We start from the raw sequence: 21,046 nt of genomic DNA on the forward strand, positions 1-21,046 counted from the left end.
GCAGGCCCCCCCCCCCCCCCCCCCGCCGTGGGCCTTGGGAGAGTCTTCACGCACGGGTGGTGCTGGGTGGTGCTGGTGCGCGTGCAGAGACTTGCCTCGGCCGGGTTCCCCAGGAGCGGGGACTTCAGGGTGGCCTTTGAAGGCCTGGGATTCATTCTCTCTCTCTCCTACAACCACTTGGCATTCTTTGATTGACATTGATTATCATTATTATTAATTGAGCATCTACAGTGTGCCGGCCCTGTTCCCGACACTGGGGACACAGCAGAGAGCTGGACAGACAGGCCCACGTTCCCCTGGGGCTTGCACTGGGGATCTGAGATCACGGTGGAGGCTGCAGAGAGACCGCACTGGGAAGAACTGAGGTGGGTGCAAGCTACCGAAGGCCCTGGGGGCTAGGCTGACCCCAGACCTCAGTGTCAAAGCCGGCCAGGCAAGGTCAGGGGGGTGGGGGATGGGAGAGAGGGATCACAGGCACCGAGGCCCCAGGGGGGAATTTACTTCAAAGGATCTGCAGGGCCTGCCCAGCACAGTCTTGCCTGGAGTGCCCACAGGCTGCGGTGGGCCTAAGGAAGGGCTTGGAAATTCCAGGGAGGTTCTGGCCCTCGTCCCCCTAGGAGATGGAGCACTGCCTGGTCCCCAGCAGAGGCACGGCCTTCTGATCCTTCATCCACGTTTGAGGGAACTTCAGGTTTTTAAAGGCCAAGTGAGCTCCTGTGTGTATTTTTTCCCACGTGGCTCATCTCTGAGAACCCCCGGGGGACCTCTGAGCTGGGGTTGGGACTCCCCCCTCCCCAGCGGCCTTTGATTCTCATACAGAAAGTTTTTCTGGCCCACGAAGATGAGGAGGTACTTTTCTGTCAGGGGTCACAGTGACTTTTCTGCAGAGGACTAGAAAATTCCTTGTTGAGCTGGATGCGATTGGCCCCCACCCATCTGCCCCGGGGAGGATCCCGCACTGTAACTTTTTTTGAGGTTGCTGTCAGTCTAAAAAAAGGTCCCCTGATAAAGGGAAGGTCAAGGTCATACTTCCCCTCCCTGCTCTGTGCCCCTGGTGATGATGGTAATTTCTTGGAGCGACCTTCTAGAAAAATCTCTAGCTTATGCAAAGACCTATGCAGATGTGTGTGTACCCCTGTGTGTCCCCTCCCCCCAGCGGGTTCCTGTTCTAAATGCGGATTGGCTCTCCCGGTTAGGTGCACGCAAATCGAAAGGAAAAGGAAATACCGTTTCTGTATCAGCCACACACTCAGTTATGTGGCTGAGCCGGGTTCTCACCCGTCCCCTCTGGGTGGCTGTTGGGGTCCTGTTCAGCTTTCTGGTGGCATTAATACATGCTCCTTCCTGGGCAAGCTGTATGCATGTATGCAAATCTATGTAAATGACTCGGCAGACCAAGTTCTCCCAGGGGAAGCTGCTAGGTGGTGGGATGTTGGAGTTTTGAAATTTCAGAGCTAATTGCTGTGTGGCTGCAGCAGGTGATACTCCCACTGGCAGACCCACTAGCAATTATTAAATACCTATTGTGTTCCTGGCATATCAAGATCATGGAGCAGGCCGGGCAAATGCCCGGTCGGGTTGCTTCCTGTGTGTGGGGGCTCAAGTGGAACCTTACATTCCAAAGGGCTTAGGTCAGGAGCCCAAATAGGAGGGTGTTTTGGTTTTTTGTTTCAGTTGTTTCAAAGATGCCCTTAAATTTTGAACCTCTTTGTCCTATTAATTATTTTAAAAGTGCTGTTAGGTCAACCAGAGACCAGGGTGAAGCTTTCCTGGTGCTCTGTGGGTGTCATGGCTGTTGAGTTTTTCCACATAAACTTTCTAGTAGAGTCTAGGGTTTTCTGATTTCAGAAGTGTCAAACCGAATGGGGATATTTAAAGAGAGCTTGAGAAGGGCCTGGGGCTGGGGCTCAGTGGGAGAGCGCTCACCTGGCGCTGGGTTCGATCCCCAGCACCACATGAAAATAAAGAAATAAAATGAAGGTTTTGTGCCCATCTACAACTAAAAAAAAATATTTTAAAAAAAGAGAAGCCTGATCAAGTATCTCTCCTGGACTCCAGGACCAGGTGTGAGTCAGTCCTTTCTCTATAACTGTTGCGACATTTACATACTCAGCTAATAGGTTCAGCTCAGTGTGGATTCCTGTCATTCTCGGCTGTTTGAGCATCACACACGTGAGCACACAGAACCTTCACTGACCTTTATCATGGTTGTATAGTATTCAGACCTACAGATTTGGGATAGTTGGGCTCTGTGCCTGTGGGTGGATCATTGCTTGGATAGGCTTCCCATTTTTTTTCTCCCCCAGTGGACAATGGCCCAATATATCTCCCTGTACCTGGGTCAGAATTATATACATTTTTTTTTCTCATTAATAGTGTGGCCTGGTTATTTTCCTAAAGGAGTCCATTCCCAATGGCCCGGTGTGGAAAATTCACATTTCTCAGCATCTTTTCCAGGACTGAACACGACTCAGTTTCGTGGCTGTGGCAAGTGCAGAGAGGCCTTATTTTCCTCCGCCTGCCCCTCTCATAGTGACCCTCTGTGTGCCATTCAACACACTCCCCCGTGATTGTACCTTCTTTCCTGTGGGCGTCTTCTTGGGTCCTTTTGGGGTGTTTGACAGGCTAGTCGTGTCTGGTTAACTTGCAGGGTCTCGGGGTGCACTGGGGGCCTTGTCCCTCTGTCATGGATATTGTAAGTGTTTTTCCCAAGGCTGTGTCTATCAGCGTGTTAACATTCGAGTCTCACTTATAGATTGGGTACCATTCGGTATCTTGTGTGTTTTTTTTTCCCCCCGCTGTTGTAAGGATTTTTCAGTGAGCCTGGGTGGGTTGGTGCACACCTGGAATCCCAGAGATCTGGGAGGCTGAGGCAGGAGGATCACATATTGAAGGCCAGCCTTAGCAACTCAGTGAGGCCCTACGCAACTTAGTGAGACCCTGTTTCAAAAATAAAAAAATTAAAAAAAAAAAGAGGGCTGGGGATGTGGCTCCGTGGTTAAGCACCCCTGGGTTCAGTCCCTGGTACAATAATAATAACAGTAATAATTTTCCCACGTTCTACATAACCCTTGTAATTTTACCCTTAGGTGTCCGGGTGACAGTCCCTGTATCTGTGGTCTGTAATCCACTCCCTGAGGCCTGTGGTTTGACATTTAGGGTGCTCTGTTGTTTTTCCTCCTCCCCCCTCCTTCTCCTTTTAAAGAAAACACTTGTAATGGCACCTTGTGGTGAGGTGCCCTTGGCTTATTTCAATAGAATACCTTCTCAGGAGTGTAATGAACAGCTCAGGACCTTTGAAAAGGTGACCCTGTAGCTTTGCCTTATTTGTTTTCTAAAATAGAAAACCCGCTGTTGTGGCCGGCTCTCGGGATGCACACTGTTGTTCTTGAGACTAGCTGTGGGCTGGGGTGTGGCTCAGTGGTGAGCGCTTGCCTGGCGGCACCAGGCTCTGGGTTCACCCCCAGCCTCAGCCTTGCAACAGAAAACCCCAAAATAAATGGGGGGGGGAGCAGGGTAGATGATGCCAGGCAGCTCTCTGGTCCCTCCAGGCAGGCTGGACACAGTGGCCAGTTGGCACTGGGAGAGGTGACCTGGTGGTTATTATTAGGTCGGTGTCTCAGGGAGCACATTGATAAGGCCTCCTCAATTCACTTGCCCAGGGACACGTTGGCAGCAGGGGTGGCCAGGACTGCACTTGAACTTGCTCGGGACTCTTCCACCCTTTACTTTTGTCCCACCAGAGGTGGGGGTGTGGGTGGCCATTTCACCCTTGGGACAGAGCTGGCCCACCTCCACGTCACCTTGTGCTTGGTGGGAGGAGGGACTTGAGAGAGAGGATTTCCCTCTGGGTCAGCCCCTTGTTACTCCCCAAAGGCCCCCGAGGCCACCCTGGGCCTGTTAAGCCTCGGTTTCCTTGTTGGTAAAGTGCGCTGTGATTGTGTGGGGGTCTCACGGACCTTGAGGAGGAAAAGAGGTGGCACCCCCCCCCCCCCCCAGTGGAGCAGGGCCCGCGGGAGGTGCCCCGCAGATGCCAGCTGGGGTCACAAGGAGGTGGCTGGATGGGCCGGCTGGCCGGGGAGTGAGGGTTTCTGGTGTCTCTTCTGCAGCCTCTGGGCCCAGGCAGGCCTCGTTGGGCAGGGTGCAGCCCGGGGACATCCTGATCCTTTCCTGGCTCATCTAGGGGCTGGAGATGGCTCGGGTTGGTTCTGCCAGTGCCCCAAGGTGTCCTTGCCAGGGCCCAGTCATGCACTTGAGGAGTCTCTGGCTATCCCAGGCGTCGGGTATCAGCTCTGAAACAACGTGGGGAAGTTCATCCTGCAGGTTTTATTGTCGTTCAGGATTCAGGAAACTTGCCAAACCACCTGAAGCCGGGCAGTGATGTCTCTGAGCTGCTGATGTCCCCAGGCGTTGGAAGCCCCGGGCTTTCTGATAACTGTGAACACCCTGGTAATTAGATTACTCACAGGGCCTCCTCCTTGTCTCTGTGACACTGTAAGAGCCATGCTGTAAAAGAAGAGAGGAGAGGGGAAGGTGACAGGTGGAAGTCCTCCATTGTCACTCTCTGCACAGGTTGTTTAATCTCCAGTCTCCCCCACGAAAGCTGAACGTGCAGTATTTTTATTGACGTTTGGCAGAGCTGAGGCTCGAACCCAGGCCCCAGGCATGCTTGGCCAGCACCCAGCCCCACTGAGCAGCACCTCCAGCCCCTTTGTAATTTTAATTTATTTTATTTGAGGTGCTGGGGATTGACCAGGGATGCCCTACCACTGAGCTGCATCTCAACCCTTTTTATCGTGAGTCAGTCTTGCTAAATTGACGAGGCTGGCCTTGAACTTGGGATCCTCCTGCCTCAGACTCCGATGAGGAGAGCCCTATTAAGGCATGTTCTTCATTCTTCTTCCCATTGACTTGTGTGTCTTGGCTATGACCTATTTTTCTTAACAGATCTGTAGTTGAAGGTGAAGTGTAAACCTGAACCTAATTAAGTATTTGGTTAATAATCGTTTCCCCTGGAGGCAGTTGGTCAGAGTCTTGTTTTTTAACCTCTGGGTATGGAGCGGTCCTGGCAAGACGTGGGCCGGGACTTGGGTGAGTGGGTGGCCCCCCGCCTCCTCAGTGCTCCTGGTGGGATGGAGACCCTCGGAGGCTCTGTATCCCAGGCTGAGTTGGTCCCGTGGTGGCCCCATCCCATTGACAGTCTCTGAGGGGGTCCTGACTGTCCTTGAACTGGGCTCTGTGCTGGGAACCCGGGGTGTGAAGCAGGGTCCCCGTCTTCCTTGAGCTTGGCTGATGGGAGAAAGGGACCACTGAGTGGGAGGTGGGATCCACCGGTGCCGTGGAGGGGAGTCACTTGGTGCTGGTGGGCGCAGGGAGGGTTGGTCCCAGAGAGGAGGGAGACTGTTGGGTGGGGAGCCTGAATTGCAAGCTGGGTTTGTCTGTCTGGCAGAGACTTAGACACAGGGGCCTAAGATGCAAGTGAATTGCTCTCCCAGGTAAAGATCTCAGCAGGTGGGGCTCCCCATCTCGCTGCCCTGCTGCCTTGGGGTGCTGGTCCATCTGCGCCCACCCCCACGTGCCAGCCAGTGGGAAAGGGGAAGAGGGTGCACCCTGAGGAGTCTCTAGTCACATCCCATTGGCTGGTAACTAGTCACATGGTCACATCTAGCTGCAAAGGAGGCTGGGAAATGTAGTTTTTAAAAACTCTTTATTTTTATGCGATGCTGAGGATGGAACCCAGTGCCTCATGCATGCTAGGCGAGCGCTCTGCCTCTGAGCCACAGCCTCTGCCCAGGGAATGTAGTTTTCTGGAGAGGTGCGCTCCGCTAGCATTGCTGGTGGATAAGGGAGATTGGATATTGGAGGGCTGCTTGCAGTTCCCGCCACCTGGGCAAAAAGCAAACGCTGGCATGTTCTAGGCTATGGAGAGCAGGTGCAGAAGCCCCAGCATAACAAGGGGGCCCGTGTGGCTGGAGCTTGGAGGGAAGGGGGAGCCAGGGGCTGAGAGCTGGCTGGCAGGGCTTGGAGCAGTTTTCTTTCCCCTCTTCTTGCTGTGCCAGCAGCTCCGAGACAGGGGTGCTGAACATAGTCCTTAAGGGCAGGTGTTGGAAGAGCTAGCGACTAAGTCAGTTCCACCTTTGCTTTGTCCCTTCTCCCCGTGTGACTATGATAAGGGCTCAATTTTGTAAGTCACAGACATGGCTGGCTCCTGTGTGTCCTGGAGGATGCCACGCCCTCTCTGTAGCAGACTTTGCTTTGGGCCCACGGTTGGGCTCTTTCGATCCCTGTTTTTAGATGGGGAAACCGAGGCACAGTGAAACTCGCCCAGACTCACAGGGCCAGCGAGCAGCGTGGGCAGTTTTCCAACTCAGGACCTCGGGGCCTGCGCTCTTCCCTGAGGTTTCACCTCAGTCCCACGGTTTTGACATTTGTGGCTTTCCTCATATCCGTTGGGATTGCAGTTGACTTCAGAAACAGAAAGGCTGGCTCCCGGGGTCTAAGTGTGAAGGTGCTCTTTTTCTTTTTCTTTCTTTTTTTTTTTTTTTTTAAAAAACAAACAAACATATCAGGGCTTGCAGCCCCTCTGGCCTTGCTCCCAAAGCTGCTGTTTCTGCCATTTTCATGGTCTTTTCCTCAAGGCCCCAAGGTAGCTGCTGTAGCACCAACCGGCCCATCTAGGTTCAAGGCAGGAAGGAGGCAGGGCCACGCCAGCCTCACATGGCCCTCTTTATTTAGGGAAGTGAAAGTCTTCCTGGAAGCCCCTCTGCCTGCACTAGAGACTCCTCAGGTTTTCTTGACCGGGACTGCGCCCCGGGACCAGCGCTGGCTGCAGGGGAGGCAGGAGGAGTGGGCATCGGGTGGTGTCCTTCTCCAGTGGGAGGTGGAAGGGAGTGGGTGGGGCAGGGCAGTGCCTGAGCCTGCCGGCAGTGCCCGGCAGCCTATCTACCGATAGGCTCTTTAAATCCGTTATCTCGTATTTAACCGAAGTAAATCCATCCCTAAAAGAAGTCGCCTGTCACTCTGGATGAAGTCACAGGTTGGCCATAGTCACATGTCCCCTAGTACCTATTGAAGGAAAGGAAGGCGTCCGTCAGAACCCGCAGGGAGTCCGTGCCAGCACCTCCGCCCCCCAGACCCCAGGCCCCGGATGCCCACGTCCCTCGGGTGGACAAGGTCGCACACCAGCTGCGCCACCCTTCCCTGTACTTAGACTGTCTCTAGGTGACTTATCGGACCTCACAGAGTACGGAGGCCATGTGAGTGGTGGTCGTGGTGGTGGTCAGACTCTCTTGTTGAGAGACCAGAGAGAAGCATGCTTTGGGTGGTCCCGCCAGCTGTCAATCACTGCTGCCGTGCCGTGGGGGCATCTGCCAGTTGGTCTTGGCAACGTGCACCCAGAGACGACCCCGGGTCTCCTGAGATACGCAGGAAGGTGCACCCTGAATTTCAGGGACGCCTTACAGAGATGGTGGGCGGGCACCCTTGGGCCCCATGCTCGATCCTTCCTGAGCACCAGCCACGCCTCCCACCTGCGCAGACTTCGTCCCTGTCCCCTGGGAGCAGCAACTGTGGTTGGGCCTCTTCACAGATGGGGTGGAGTCCAAGCGCCTTTGTTGTAGATTGGGACTGAGTGCTGGGGCCACATACCACGGCCAATGAGACAGCTGCTGTCCCTTTCTCAGGAAGGCCACAGTTACAAACACACTTAGAGGAATGTGGCAGTACGGAGAGCCCGGGTGTCCTCTGTCAGCTCCTGCTTCTGCCGCTCACCAGCTGTGTGACCTTGGGCAGGTGACTTGAGGTCTCTGTGTCCTCTCTTATGTGCAGACTGGAGATACAGGAGCGTGTCTCTGAGGCGTGAATGGGCTGATGGGCGGTTGGTGGGCTAGTCCTGCTGCGGGACGTGCCATTGTTAAGGTCAGGAGCATCCTTCTGTCCCACAGAGGTCCTCACCCTGGTCAGGAGCCCAGTCCAGGATCTGGAAGGGATGGGGAAAGGGCTGGATGTCGGCGTTGTTCTGCGAAGGCCCCATTAGCCACCGTAACCGCGGGTCCCTGTGTAACTAGGCCTGTGGCCTGACTTGCGCTTACCTCTGGGGTGGCGTGAGGTGCTGGGCGCCGTGTCGGGCAGTGCGAGGAAGGGCCTGCCGGGTTGCCCTGACCCTCCGCAGGGAGACGGACCCTCCACCTTGAGCTTGTCTCCTTGTGATCCCACCCGAGGCTTCCTCCTAGCCCCAGGTCGGCACAGATGACCAGACTTTGTCCCTGTTCCCTAGGATCAGGGCCGGGTGGCCCCGGGGCTAACAGGCTGCCTGCCCCAGAGCCCGGCTGGTCCCCGCACCCTGCAAATGTAGGGGTGCTAAGGAAGCACATGGACCCCTGCCCTGGTGACCACGGGGACAGGGCTGGGGGCCTTCACCTGGGCAGGGGAGGTGCAGCCAGTCGGGCCGGGGACTCACAAGCCCAGAACAACCCGTGGGCGGCTTTGAAGTGAGGAGTTGGTACCTGTGAAGTGCCTCGGGGGACCCATGTGGCCTCGGTGGCCGCGGGCGAGGGCCTGCCGTGGGCTGTGGGCGCCTGGCGTAGCTGCTGCTGCTAATAATTAACTCCCAGGCCGCCCAGTCCTGGGCACTGGACCAGACGCCTCCCGACTCACCGGCACAACAGCCCGAGAGCCAGGCCCAGGTGGCACACCTGGATCCCCGCCACCCGGGAGGCTGAGGCAGGGGGACCAGTTCCAGGCCAGCCTGAGCAACTCGGGGAAACCCTGACTCGAAATGCAACAGCTGGGGTGCAGCTCAGTGGCCGAGCCCCCGGTCCTGTCCCCCAGGATGGAAAAACCAGACCAGGGGCTGGGGATACGGCTCAGCTGATAGAGTAGCTGCCTCCTCGTGGGCACAAGGCCCTGGGTCCAATCCCCAGCACCTCAAAAAAACCCTCTGTGAGATGGGGGTTATGGTCCACCGACACGTGGGGCCTGGGAGTCAGAGAGGGAGATTGAGTTTCCCAAGGTTGCACAGCCCGGTCTGCTGCTCCAACGGCTAAGGTGGCCCCTTCCCTCCTCACTCCCTGCTCCCAGCCTGTCCCCACTGCCCGTGCTGCCTGGCGAGGCTGGGTGCAGGTGAGGGTCTCTGTCTGGAGCAGACCTTCGGGTCGGGAGGCGGGCAAGCCGGGAGGCTCCCTGGGAGGGAAGGCTCGAAAGTGGGGTGCACGCACGGGTGGGGACAGGGTGTCTGCGGGAGCAGTCGGGGATGACGGTGACTCTCCAGTTTCCTGTTGTCAGCTGGATCCAAGGGACAGGGAAGCCTTAAGGTCTCCGTCTTGATTTCACAATTCCCAGGGGGTTTGGCCGTTTTCCTGGGGGGGTATTAAGTGCAGGTCTTCCTGCCGGGCCCGGCCTGTGCTCCTCCCTTTCCACCCTCCTCGCCTGGCTGGCTGGTGCAGGTCCTGTTGTACCTGTGTGCCTTGACCTTGCCTGGGGACGTCCCCTGGGGCCCCTCCTCCCCTCCGCTGTCGGGGTGGCAGATCTTGGCCTCTTGGTCCCCTGATTTTACCTCCTTGGGGAGACCTTTTTTTTGGTGGGTGCTGGGGATTGGACCGGGGCCCTGGAGGCAGGGGCTCTACCGACGGAGCCTCGTCCCCAGCCCCTCCTTGAGGAATCCAGATCTGACCTCCCAAGAGGAAATCGTCACAGCACTAACATGGTGGTCCCTGGGTCCCATCTACTGTCACCCAAGTGATTTTATCCCTCTCGTCTTGGGGAGGCCGAATGTGACACGGAGCCATGAGCCAGCCCTCCTGAGTGGACTGGACCCTTCCACACGCAGGCTGTGCACCCTGGGGCGAGCTGCTGTACTTCTCTGTGCTTCAGTCGCTACTTCTGCAAAATGGGGACAGTGCACCCACTTCAAAGGCTCGGGGCGGAGAAGTCCTCTGACCTGGGAATTCTGTCTTCCCAATATCTCTGAAAAGGCAGGTTTCCCGCCGCCCTGCGGAAACGGAGCGTTCCTTTGCTTCGCCTTGTGAGTTGGCCCCTCCCTCCTTTTCTGGAGGCCTTGTGCCGTTCCTGCGTCCCCGGGGCCTCCGTGGGCTCCTGTCCAGGTGACTGTCCGACCTGTGTTTAAGGTCCTAAGCTGCTGGGGGGGTGCCGCAGTCTGGCTGGGCACAAAATCACGAGCCACCACACAGCTTGTAGATTCAAACAGCAACTCTTTATTCCCAAACTCACACCAGCCGTATACAGACACGTTCTGGGGAAATCCACGTTCTCTGCCCAAAATCACGTTCTCTCCCAAATTCTCGTTCTCTGCCCAAAATCACCTTCTCTGCCCAAATCCACGTTCTCTCCCAAATTCACCTTCACTGGGCTTCTGTCTCCCAAAATATACTGTCTGAATCCCGTGAGAACTCAAGGGGAACTTAGGCAGCAGGATACGCCCTATTCCCAGCAGGAATAATCTTAAACCTTAAACCTGGAACCTAAACTGGGAACGCCCTAAACCCGATTATGTTAAACCGGGAACACCCTAATCCGCCCTGGTCCTTGAGCAAGGTCAACTACATTCAATGTCACTGCAAAATGTCAGCAACATGGAGTACGCTGGCAAGGAAATTGTCATACCTACTTGGCTAATGGCTCCCAGCATGGGGGGGGGGGCGCTTCTTCCCCAGTCCTGAGGCGGGCGGGGCTCAGTCGGTGGGTCCGTGATGGGAACGGGCAGGTGGCCCGCCCTCGATGACGGTGGCAGGTGTGGGGACAGAGGGAGAAACTGCCAGGGCAGTGGTTGCACCCTGGGGGACACTGTTGTTGGCAGTGTCGGGGACTGGGGCACAGACCTCATCTCCCGCCCCCACCATGTGGATCTCCGCTGGGGTGTCCTTGGGGACACTGCTCTGTTGTTGGCAGGGTCAGGGACAGCAGCCTGGGGTCCCTCCCATGTTATCTCTGCTGCAGCAGCTGGTTCCCAGGAAGTTCATAGGGTCATTGTTGGGAGGAGCTAAAGCCTGTCCCTCCACCGTGTGCACCGTCAGATGGAGGCCGGGGGTGGACTCCAGGGTCCCAAATGGAGGCGTCCAGGCCGAGGGCGCAGCTCCACGGCCAGCGCTGGCCTGGGGTGCACGAGGCCCCGGGCCCAGTCTCGGGCCCACACGTGTGCACACACCACACACGCGCGTGCAAACGGAAGAATTCCAGAGGGACGCAGGGCAGCTCAGCAGGTGGCTTCGTGCAAGGAGGGGCCGGTTTGGGGCGAGCGAGGAGGGTGATGATTTTTCGCCGCACACACTCAGCCCCGAGCAGCCGAAGGCCAGGGTGGTCCTGCCTCCCTTATGACGAACTGGGACGTCACCCTGCCGGGTCCTGTCGCACCCGGGGAATTGGGCCAGCACATCTCCCACCTTTGTGGTGACGCTGGTGATGTCCCGAGTGTGCTGATGAATGACACTCCTGGTTGACCCTTCTTTTGTTCCCCGGGCACCAGGGGTTGAACCCAGGGGTGCGTAACCACTGAGCCCATCCCCAGCCCTGTTTGTGTTTTAGAAATTTTTAGAGAGGGTCCCACTGAATTGCTGAGCCTCCAAATTGTGATCCTCCTGCCTCAGCCTCCTGAGCCTCTGGGATTTCAGGTGAGCCCCTTATTTTCTGGTGTCTCCTTTGACTTAAAATCATGGCGACTGCGGAGCAGCCTTCGGCAGGTCCTTCTGCTCCGCGCCGGGGTGTGTGCAGGTGGGGGGTGGGACAAGCTGTGGAGACAGAAGCCGGTGCCCGTGCGGGTCCTGGCCCTGCAGGCCTCGGCGAAGGTGCGGGTTTGTGTCTCGGTTTTTAACAGATTGAAAAGTAAAATAAAGGCAGCATGAGAATCTGAAGGCGAGGCTGTGTCCTCCACCGGGGCGTGTGGGCCTGAGTGGCCTTGCCCGGGTCCCTTCTGTGAGTTCACACCCCGGCTCCCCAGGGCCACCCGGGAAGGGTCAGCAGGAGGCTTCGCGTGGACACGGTCCTGGCTTGGGTCCGTTTCAAGGCGGGGAGGGCATCGGGGCATGAAGGAGTGTCACCGGGTGAGGGCCTCGGTTCCAGCCGGATGCCTCATCACCTCCTCCGGGTTCCACAGATCAAGTGGCTTAAAACGACCCACTTACACTTCCAGTCACGGGATGCGGGCGGACCCTCCTCCAGGCCCGGCTGCTCCCTGTCTGGGCCACGGCCCCCCCCCATGCTCGGCCTGTGGCCCCCTCTCTGTCCCTGGAGCCTGATCTCCCGCCACACCTCCCCCTTCGGGCTTCCCATGGGCGGCCTGTCCGTCCAGGGTGGCCGCGGGCTCCGGGTCCTCCACCCCTGCACCTGCACAGCCTCCTGCCCTCAGGTGCCCGCGGGGGGTCACGGCTCGCACGGGGTCTTCACTGGCTGGAGAGGGGCGTTAGTGGGGCTGGAGGACGGAAGGACGTGGGCAGGGGCGACTCTGGGGCAGTGGGACTTGTCGGGCCCCCGCGGCGTGCTCTGCCCTGGCTGGCCGCCTCTGCCCCAGTCCGTCTCCCTGTCCACAGAGGCCGAGGCTCCGTTCTCCTGCACGGCGAGGAGCGGGCAGCCTTCCTGACTGCGGTGGGCTGGGTGGACACTATTAGGCTCCTCGATGCTGGTGACGTTGGGGCTGTTTAGAAGCATCCCTGGTCTCTGTCCACCAAATACCAAGGACACAGCTCCTTCTCCACCGCCCCAGTTGTGACAACCAAAACCGTTTCCAAGCATTGTCAAATGTCCCTTGGGAGACAAATGTGCTCCCAATTGTGAACTGATAGGTTCAAACGTGAATCTGTGGCACCCCCATTATCCTGAGTGACAGTGGAATCCCTACAGTGGCCTGGGAGTCCCTCACAGCCTGACTCCTCCCTGCCTTCCTCTCATAGTACCATGGAGACATGTGGGTGTCTGTGTTATTGCTAAAAAATGCCAGACACAGTCCTGCCTCAGGACCTTGGCACGTGCTGTTTCTGCTGCTGGGAGCCCTGTCCCCTCCCTGCATGGCTGCTTGCCTTATTCCCCGTTTCCTTCCATCCTTCATTGAACCACCATCCTCCGCCCGTGCTCCTCCTTCTCTGGGCCCCTTCTGTATACACAGTCCCCGTGTCCTTTGTCTTATCTGAGGGTGTCCCCTCCTTGGGTTGTGGCCTCTGGGAGGGCAGGGCCTCTGTTCCCGCCACTCACTTCTGGGTCTTCCACCCCAGGGACAGTGCTCAGTAAACGCACGGATGCCATCTGTCCTGTTACGGCCACACTCCCAGACGCGTGTGGCCCGTGCCTGGCATGTGCCTGACCCCTCACGGGGTCCCTGGGACATGACCCAGGGGTTCTGTGACCGGAGGAGAGGAAGCAGCTGGAGGGCGTGAGCCGCGTGGTCCTGGCGGGAGGGACGGTGACAGGTGTTGGCGGAGGGAAGGGTCTGCTTAGAGGCCTCGCGGGAGGTCGGTGTCCAAGTGGGCTGGACACACTGCCCCCTGCGGCAGCTGGGCTCTGCCCTGACCTCTGTGCGGGGAGCCCGGGGAGACGGGAGCTGGGCTTGCTGGACTCCTCCCCTCGCCCACCCGCCGCCCAGCTCTGTGTCTCGACAGGGATCTGGGTGCTGTCCCCGGGGCGTCGTGGGAGTCTGGGCGTGTCCCCTTCCACGTTTCTGAGTGTTATTCGAAGCTCTGCTGAGTCCCAGGAGAGAGGAGAGTCCCTCGGCCGATGGGGGCAGGGGGCCTCGCCCACAGTGTGCTGGCCCCTGGCACCTCCCACTCGGAGCTGCTGCCCGCCCTCGCAGCGCTGGGCACGGAGCCCGGGCCTCTCCCTGTCCTGTCTGTGCAGGGCCGTGGCGGGGTGAGCGCCCAGGCTGTGTGGCCAAACAGGATCGGTGTCTGGCCGCCCGGGGCCTCTGCCCTCCTTTCTGCAGCCGCTCTCAACGCCCACCCAGGGTGGCCTGAAGGTGGCCTTTGCCGACGGCTGCTGGCTTAGCCAGTGCTTCCTGGTCTCAGGCCTGCGCTGGCCGGAGCTCGTGCCAGCCTGCTGGGTTGGTGTGCCGGCTCCTCCGCAGCTGCCCCTGAGACAGGAGGCCTTGACGTCTGCACCCAGCACTGGCATACAGTTGGTGCTTAGCAAAAGCTGCCACTTCAGTATTAGAACTTATTGGCAGCCAGGCGCCATGTGCACACCTGTTATCCCAGTGGCTCGGGAGGCTGAGGCAGGAGGATCGTGAGTTCAGAGCCAGCCTCGATGACTTAGCGAGGCCCTAAGCCACTCAGTGGGACCTGCCTCTAAATAAAATATGAAAGGGCTGGGACGCCCGCTGCAGGCTCTCTGGGGTCAGGTCCCCTCCTGGTCAGTGAGCCTGAGCAGGCTGCCCTGACCCTCTGGACCTCAGCGTCCTCCCTGGGACAGGAGGGAGTCTGGGAGCTCGGACAGGGGAGGCCCGCGGGAGGCTCGACTGGACCAGAGCTTGGAAAACTCGGGGCCGGGCCTGGCGCGGCTGGTTGCCGTTATCCTTGGCGCCCAGTGAAAGTGCGCCTCCTGTTTGTTCCCGGCTCTGCGTTCGGAAGCCTCGGCCCGCGATCTCCTGCAGCTATTTATTTATCTAAAGCGTGGACGGGCCTGGAGATCGTCATCGCAGCGGCACTGCACGCAGCGCAGAGAATCCCAACAGGGCAAAAGACAACAAACCCAAGACGAATGACCGTGTCCTCCCACGGAGCTCAGCCTGCCCCCCGGGGCCCAGCTTCCTCCCCTGGACTCCTTCTAAGAAAACCTCCCGTCCAGCCTGTGGGTGTCCCCGGAGCTGACGTTGGTGGGAACAGTGGGTCTGTCTGGTAAAAAGGCAACGTTCCCATTTTGTTTTTACATAGAGGCGTCTATTGGAGTCGGGCTCCGGGCCGTGCCTGCCCCGTCTTCGTTTCTGTGTCTGTAAAATGAGTCCGTCCACTCCCTGCCCCTGTGTGCTGGGGTTACTCGTCGGGGTTAGACGTGGCGTCCAGCCCAGGGAACGGCCCCTGGCAGGTGCTGCTCCTGACCTCAGTAAGCCCCTGGATAGAAGGGGAGGGCCGGCGTCCCTGGACCATCTGCTGGCTGCTCGTCGGCCGCCTGCTGGGTGAGGAGGGTCAGAGGCGGAGGTGGACCCTGCAGGGCCAGGCACTGAGGGCGTGCAGTCCAGGCTGGTGATGGACAAGTAAGATGGCCCTCGGGGAGAAACTGCAGGAGACGCCGAATGCCGGGCTGGATGTGGAAGGCCGCAGGAGCCTGGCAAGACTCGGTTCTCAGAGGCAGTAGGGAGCCATGGGGTGTGGTATTCCGGAGCAGGGGGCGACCCCGTCTGTCTCACTCAGTTTTATTTGTGTGCGTTTGTGGGGCTGAGGACGGAGCCCAGGTTGTCACACCTGCTGGGCGAGCATTCTCCCACGAAACCACACCCCAGCCCCGTGGCTTTGATTAATGTGAGTGTGTAAATTTGTGGGTTTCCCTCTGAGCAGGGGACAGCCTGCTTCTAAACACACTTGGGAGGATCTCCCAGTTAGTTCTCTGACCATGAGGAGGGAAGGGAGTCGAGCTGCCGGGAGGCTTGTTCTGTATCAGGTTGGCGGCTGGTCTGGGGGTGGCCGCCCGGGTCCTGTAGGTGGAGTACAGGCTCTTGTCACCTGGGTGGAGGACAGTGCCTCTCCTCATGTCGAACGTGCGTCCTGTGACCCAGCAGTTTCACTCCTAGAAAGCTGTCACACAGACGTGCCCGCCTGGGTGTGACGCGAGGGTTGTGGAAGGGACCCGTCTGGTTTGCAAGAGCCGCCCAGGTCCAAGGCTGCAGGAGACCCATTGGAAGCAGGTCCCCCCCGCACAAAGGTGCACGAAGTATGCAGAGTGCCGTGGGGGGTCTGTTTCCTCCCCCTGGTGACGGACGGTCATCTACTTGTGTTACATTCGCATGAATCGGTTTCTGGAAGGACAGAAGAAACTGTCAAGGGTTCCTTCTAGGGACAGGAGCCGGGTCTGGTGGATACGGACGATGGCAAGATCGCGCCCCCACCTCGTTGTTCCAGAGGAATCAAAATGTCCAGCGCCGGGCACACCTCTGCCAGTGGTGGGGTCAGGAACCCGAGGTGTCGAGGAGAGGGTGTGAGACGGGTGACCCAGGAGGCTGCGCCTGGGATCTGTGGGGAAGACTCTAGGATGCTCCTTGGCCCAGGGGGCAGTTGGCTTGCGGATGGGGGACAGGCTGGGCGTTATGAAGAAGGGACTGACTGATTTTTCATCACAGACCATTTGGTAGAGTTTGAAAAGTCTGAACGCACCCACGTGTCACCTGTTAAACAAGTTCAGAGAGAGGAGGGGGCTGGGGTGCACTCCCGGGTGGTGGATGCAGGGACTTGGGGGGGGGGTGATGAGTGGGTGATGGCTCCTGATGGGCAGTCAGATGTGGCCGTGGCTGGACACCTGCCTTTAGTGGGGAGGACTGAGCAGGACAGAGGGGGTCACAGCGCAGCCCAGTGACCCGCGCCTCTCAGATGCCTCACCGGGGACGGGGGCTCCGGGCTGTCTTCTCTCTCAAGGGCAGATGCCTTTGGTGTGAGCTGTGTCTGGCAGCTGCGGAGAGGCTGCCCGGTGGCAAGAGCCACCAGCAGTTTAATCCTCGTGTCACCCGTGACCTTAAGCATCACAGGTGGCGGGAAACCAATTAAGGCCGTCGGGCCTCGATGGAAGTGGCTCCTCTCCTCGGTCGACCGCGGTCTTACTGTACAAGGCTGTCTTCCAGACACACGGACCTTTCCGGTTTGGTTTTGTTTGGTTTTTTAACGGTTCTGTCGGGCCCGAAGCTCCCAGCTGAGCCCTGCGTGTGGGGGCCTTGGAAGTTGGCTCTTGGGTCCTGCCTGGTTCTGCCAAAACAGCCCTCTGCGTCTCGAAGGAGGGACGCTTCTGGGGAGCCAGTTTGCTTCACGTCTCCATGTCCCTCTCAAGTCACATTATTTATTAAGAATTTTACAACCATCTTAACTTCTTTGAAAGTCCATAGCTGGGCAGTGGCAAGCGTCCCGTGGTGCATAACTCAGATGCTTTTTGGGGAACACACACTTTAATCACATTCTCAGCTTTTTTCCTCTTTATTTCATTTTTATTTTGGAGAGCTGGAGGTCCAGGGCCCCCACAGGCCAGGCAAGCCCCTGTCTCTGAGCTGGTCTCCAGCCCTCCCCAGTTTTCTTTTAAGTGAAATGATCCGGGCCAGGTGCAGCAGCACACGCCTATGTCATCCCAGCAACTCTGGAGGCTGAGGCAGGAGGATCGCAAGTTCAAGGCCAGCCTCAGCCACCTACTGAGACCCTTAAGGAACTCAGCGAGTCTCTGTCTCAAAATCAAAAATAAAAAGGGCTGGGGCTGGGGCTCAGCGGTTAAGCATCTCTGGGTTCGGCCCCTGGTACCAAAGATTTGTAAAGATTTAAAAAAGAGACGAGAGCCGCGCGCTTCCTCCCCTTTCCCTCCCTGCGTTTGGCCTGGCTGTCCCAGCTTGTCCGGTGCCGTGAGGTTCCCCGTCCCTGAGCTCCTTGCTTGCCTCCCTGTGTGACGGTGGGCAGGCTGGCCTCAAACTTGCAATCCTCCTGCCTCAGCCTCTCTAGCTGCTGCAATTCTAGGCGAGCACCACCGTGCTGGGCCCGGATGTTCCGATTTTTAAAAAAATGTGTCAGAAATCATCCAAGTTTTTATAGGAGATGGTCTGATCTTAAGTGTCAGCAGCTGACCTTGTTTTTTTTAATAATCACGTCCAAAGTAACAAGGAACCATCCCTGGGCTCCGTGGCCACTGTGGGGCGAGGTCTCGGATTTCTCCTTTCGCCCAGCCTGCCCCTGCAGAGGTAGGAGACGAGACCCCCGACCTGGGTGACAGGGTTTCCCAGTTGTGCAGCTAGTTCACAGACGGCTCTGGCCTCGAGTTAAATTCACATTCTCCATTGCCAAACAGCGAGTGGAATGAGTTCTTGGCTAGATCTGTCCAGGCGAGTTGTGTATGTGCGTATCATGTTTAGAAATCTGTTTGGCACGTCTCTTGTGCAAAATACAAGCTTTTCATTTTTTTTTTTTTTTAAAGAGAGAGAGAGAATTTTAACATTTATTTTTTTTTAGTTTTCGGCAGACGCAGCATCTTTGTCTGTATGTGGTGCTGAGGATCGAACCCGGGCCGCACGCATGCCAGGCGAGCACGCTACTGCTTGAGCCACATCCCCAGCCCCAGCTTTTCATTTTTTTAAAAAAATTTTTTAAAGTGATCGGAGCAGTTTGTCCCTGAGGCTGGGGAGTCTGATGGTGGAGGCAGGAGCCGCTCAGATTGCCTGGGTGCGAATTCAGCCACCGAGCTCAGCGGCCTTGCGATACTGGACACGCCCTCGAACCCGTGGCGCCCGTTTGCGCATCTGCAGAAGGGGCTGGGGGCGTCGTTAGCTCCTAGGATCGAGGGGGGTGATGAGTGCTGAGCACTTGCGGGGGGGGGGGCTGGCTCACCAGCTCAGTTCTGGTGTGAGCCATGTTCCTGCTGCTGCTGCTGATGACGACGTCCTCATTTCACAAGGCAGTGACATCAAGGGGACCCGTATGACCAAAGGGTCCTTCAGGGCCCCTGGAAATGGCAGTCTTCACTGTGTCGCGGTGGGACTGGCCGTGGGCTCGGGGACCTTGTCTGTCCTGTAGGGAGAGGCGAGAGGTCGCCCGTCCCCGTGACTGGTATCTTGGTCTGGCTGAGCCCTGTGGATCTGAAGGGGCGGATCCTGGTGGCTACCCTGGGCGGTGCGCCTGCCCCATGCCCCTGACCTGGGCCCCTGCCCCGTGCCCCTGACCTGTGCCTTGCCTGCAGGACTGGAACGTCACGTGGCACACCAGCAACCCCGACTTCCCCAAGTGCTTCCAGAACACCGTCCTGCTGTGGCTGCCATGCTTCTACCTCTGGGCCTCCTTCCCCGTCTACGCCCTCTATCTCTCCCGCCACGACCGGGGCTACATCCAGATGACACACCTCAACAAAGCCAAAACTGTGAGTGGCCGGACGTCCCCACGGCCGAGGGGGTGGGCACCCGGGGGGTGGGGGGGGGCGCCTGACGTTTCTGTCCACGGATCTCGAGTTCACTTAAAGCCTAGAGGTTGGGCACCACACAGGGGCTCGGATCCCTGCTCGGGCGCCTGTGAGCCTCACTGCCCCATGTGTGCCCAGCGGACAGCAGGGCTTTCTCCAGGGGTGACCAGGTCCTCAGAAGGCCTGCCTCCCCGATGAAAGCTATTCGCCATTTATTTTTTATTTTTTTACTTTAAAAAGGTCTTCATTTTGAAATGGCTTCCAAGCACAGGGTCATGGCATCCGTGTCCAGGACTGCCCCGTCCCTCCTGTGCCCACTGATTTTGAACCCTTGGCCCTTGGGTTGGATGAGAGCCCTTGCCCTCCACGGGTACCCATTCTGAACCATGTGAGGAGAGGTGGCGTGGGCTGGGGACGTGCCTGCCTCTTGCGCACAGGCCCTGGGCGCCGTCCCCAGCGCCCCCCACACTCACAAAACCTGAGAGAGGCGGCGTCCGCCACGCGCCTTGGCCCCTCAGCTTCTGCAGTGTTTATTCCCCCCCCAACAATATTCTTTTGTGTAACCATAGCACAGTTATGAAACAGGTAATTTCACAAATGGCCACGACTTAAAAAAAAAAAAGAAAATCTGCTGTCTGTGTTGCAGTCTGTCCTCTGACCTGCTGCTGGCCTTGGCCTCACCAGCGTCTTCCTCCTCTGGCGCAGAACCCAGGCTGCAGCCATGTGCTGCTTTTGCTCATGTTTGTCTCTGTAGCTTCTTTTTAATTTGGAAGAAGTCTCCGCCCTCCTGTGTGTCTCATGACCTTGGGACGTGTGAGGGACAGTTATTCTGGAGTCCGTTCCTCCGTTTGAATTTGAGTGACGTTTTGCGTCAGCTGGCTTTCTGTTACTGTGAGAAATACCTGACATAAACAAACTTATAAAGAGGAAAGGTTTGTTTGGGCTCACAGTTTTGGAGGCCTCCTCCGTCCAGGGTTGGGCAGACCCGTTGCTTTTCGGCCTGAGAGGAGGTCGCACATCCTGGCTGGCACACGTAGCAGAGCAAACCCTATCCTCGTGGCCCAAACCAGCAGGTTCCCCAGGAAACTCCCCGCCAGGCCCCACTTCCTGAGGGGTCTCTCTCTCAGTAGTGCCCCGCTGGGGACCAGGTCTCTGACCCGTGGTCTTTGGGGCACAGCCCAGATCCACGGTAGAGCAGCTGGCCCCCTGCTCCTTCGTGGTCGGGTGGGTGCCGGTCACTTGATCCAGGTGTTGCTTGGCCTCTCCGTGTTGGGGTCCCGTCCCCGCCCCCCCTGCAGCTGACCGGCCATCGAGGAGAAGCCGTGAGGAGCTTTCGAGCGCCCTGCTCCGTCTCCTGCTTTCTTTCTGCACCAGCTGTTTACCTCACCTCTGTCTTTCTGAGATGGGGTCTTGCCCTGTGGCCCAGGCCGGCCTTGAGCTTGAGACCCTCCTGCCTCGGCCCCCCGAGTCGCGGGGTCACAGGTTCGGGCCGTCCGTCTCGGCTGTTGTGACTCTTTGATGCCACGTTTCCTAAGACCCTCGGGATCAGGGAAGCCTGAATGATTTGCCCCAGTCCTTTGCTGGGACACCCCGCCCGCGCCCGTCTGGCTCATACCGCAGTCAAGGCCCCTTAGAACGCGACCGGCCCTGCAAATTGGAGCAGCCGCCCCCACGCCTGTCGCCCCCCACGCCTGTCGCCCCCCACGCCTGTCGCCCCCCACGCCTGTCGGAGTGGCCGCAGGGGCTCTTGACCACGGGCGGGAGGCAGCGCGGAGCAGTCTGGTGGCCTTACGCCCGCCTGCCTGAGGAGCTAAGCTGTCACACTGTGGGAGGGTGACCACCCAAGTGCACCTGGGAGAAGCCAGTCTGAGGGGCGGGGCCACTCGGGTGGCTCACCGCCTGGCCTGGTTCCGTCCCCGTCCCTGTCCCCGTCCCCGGGGCTGCATCCCAAAGCCTAACAAGCCAGTGTGACAGGCCACAGAGT

The 21,046-nt window shown here is 58.2% G+C and overlaps 1 protein-coding gene and 1 long non-coding RNA gene across 2 annotated transcripts in view; one reads left to right on the forward strand and one right to left on the reverse strand.

The window, feature by feature from the left end:
• Positions 1-9,847, reverse strand: part of LOC125612328 — a 13,659-nt gene extending 3,812 nt beyond the window's left edge. Inside the window, exon 1 of the long non-coding RNA XR_007342662.1 lies at positions 9,836-9,847. This is a non-coding gene — a long non-coding RNA (uncharacterized LOC125612328). The remainder of the gene's footprint in view (positions 1-9,835) is intronic.
• Positions 9,848-13,716: 3,869 nt separating this feature from the next.
• Positions 13,717-21,046, forward strand: part of Abcc1 (ATP binding cassette subfamily C member 1) — a 73,993-nt gene continuing 66,663 nt past the window's right edge. The window contains 3 exon segments of the mRNA XM_048790067.1: positions 13,717-13,848; positions 13,922-14,038; positions 18,847-19,023. Coding sequence (XP_048646024.1) covers positions 13,717-13,848; positions 13,922-14,038; positions 18,847-19,023 — 426 coding nt within the window.

The sequence above is a fragment of the Marmota marmota genome, unplaced genomic scaffold, assembly GCF_001458135.2.
Source record: "Marmota marmota marmota unplaced genomic scaffold, marMar, whole genome shotgun sequence".
Taxonomy (NCBI): Eukaryota; Metazoa; Chordata; class Mammalia; order Rodentia; family Sciuridae; genus Marmota; species Marmota marmota.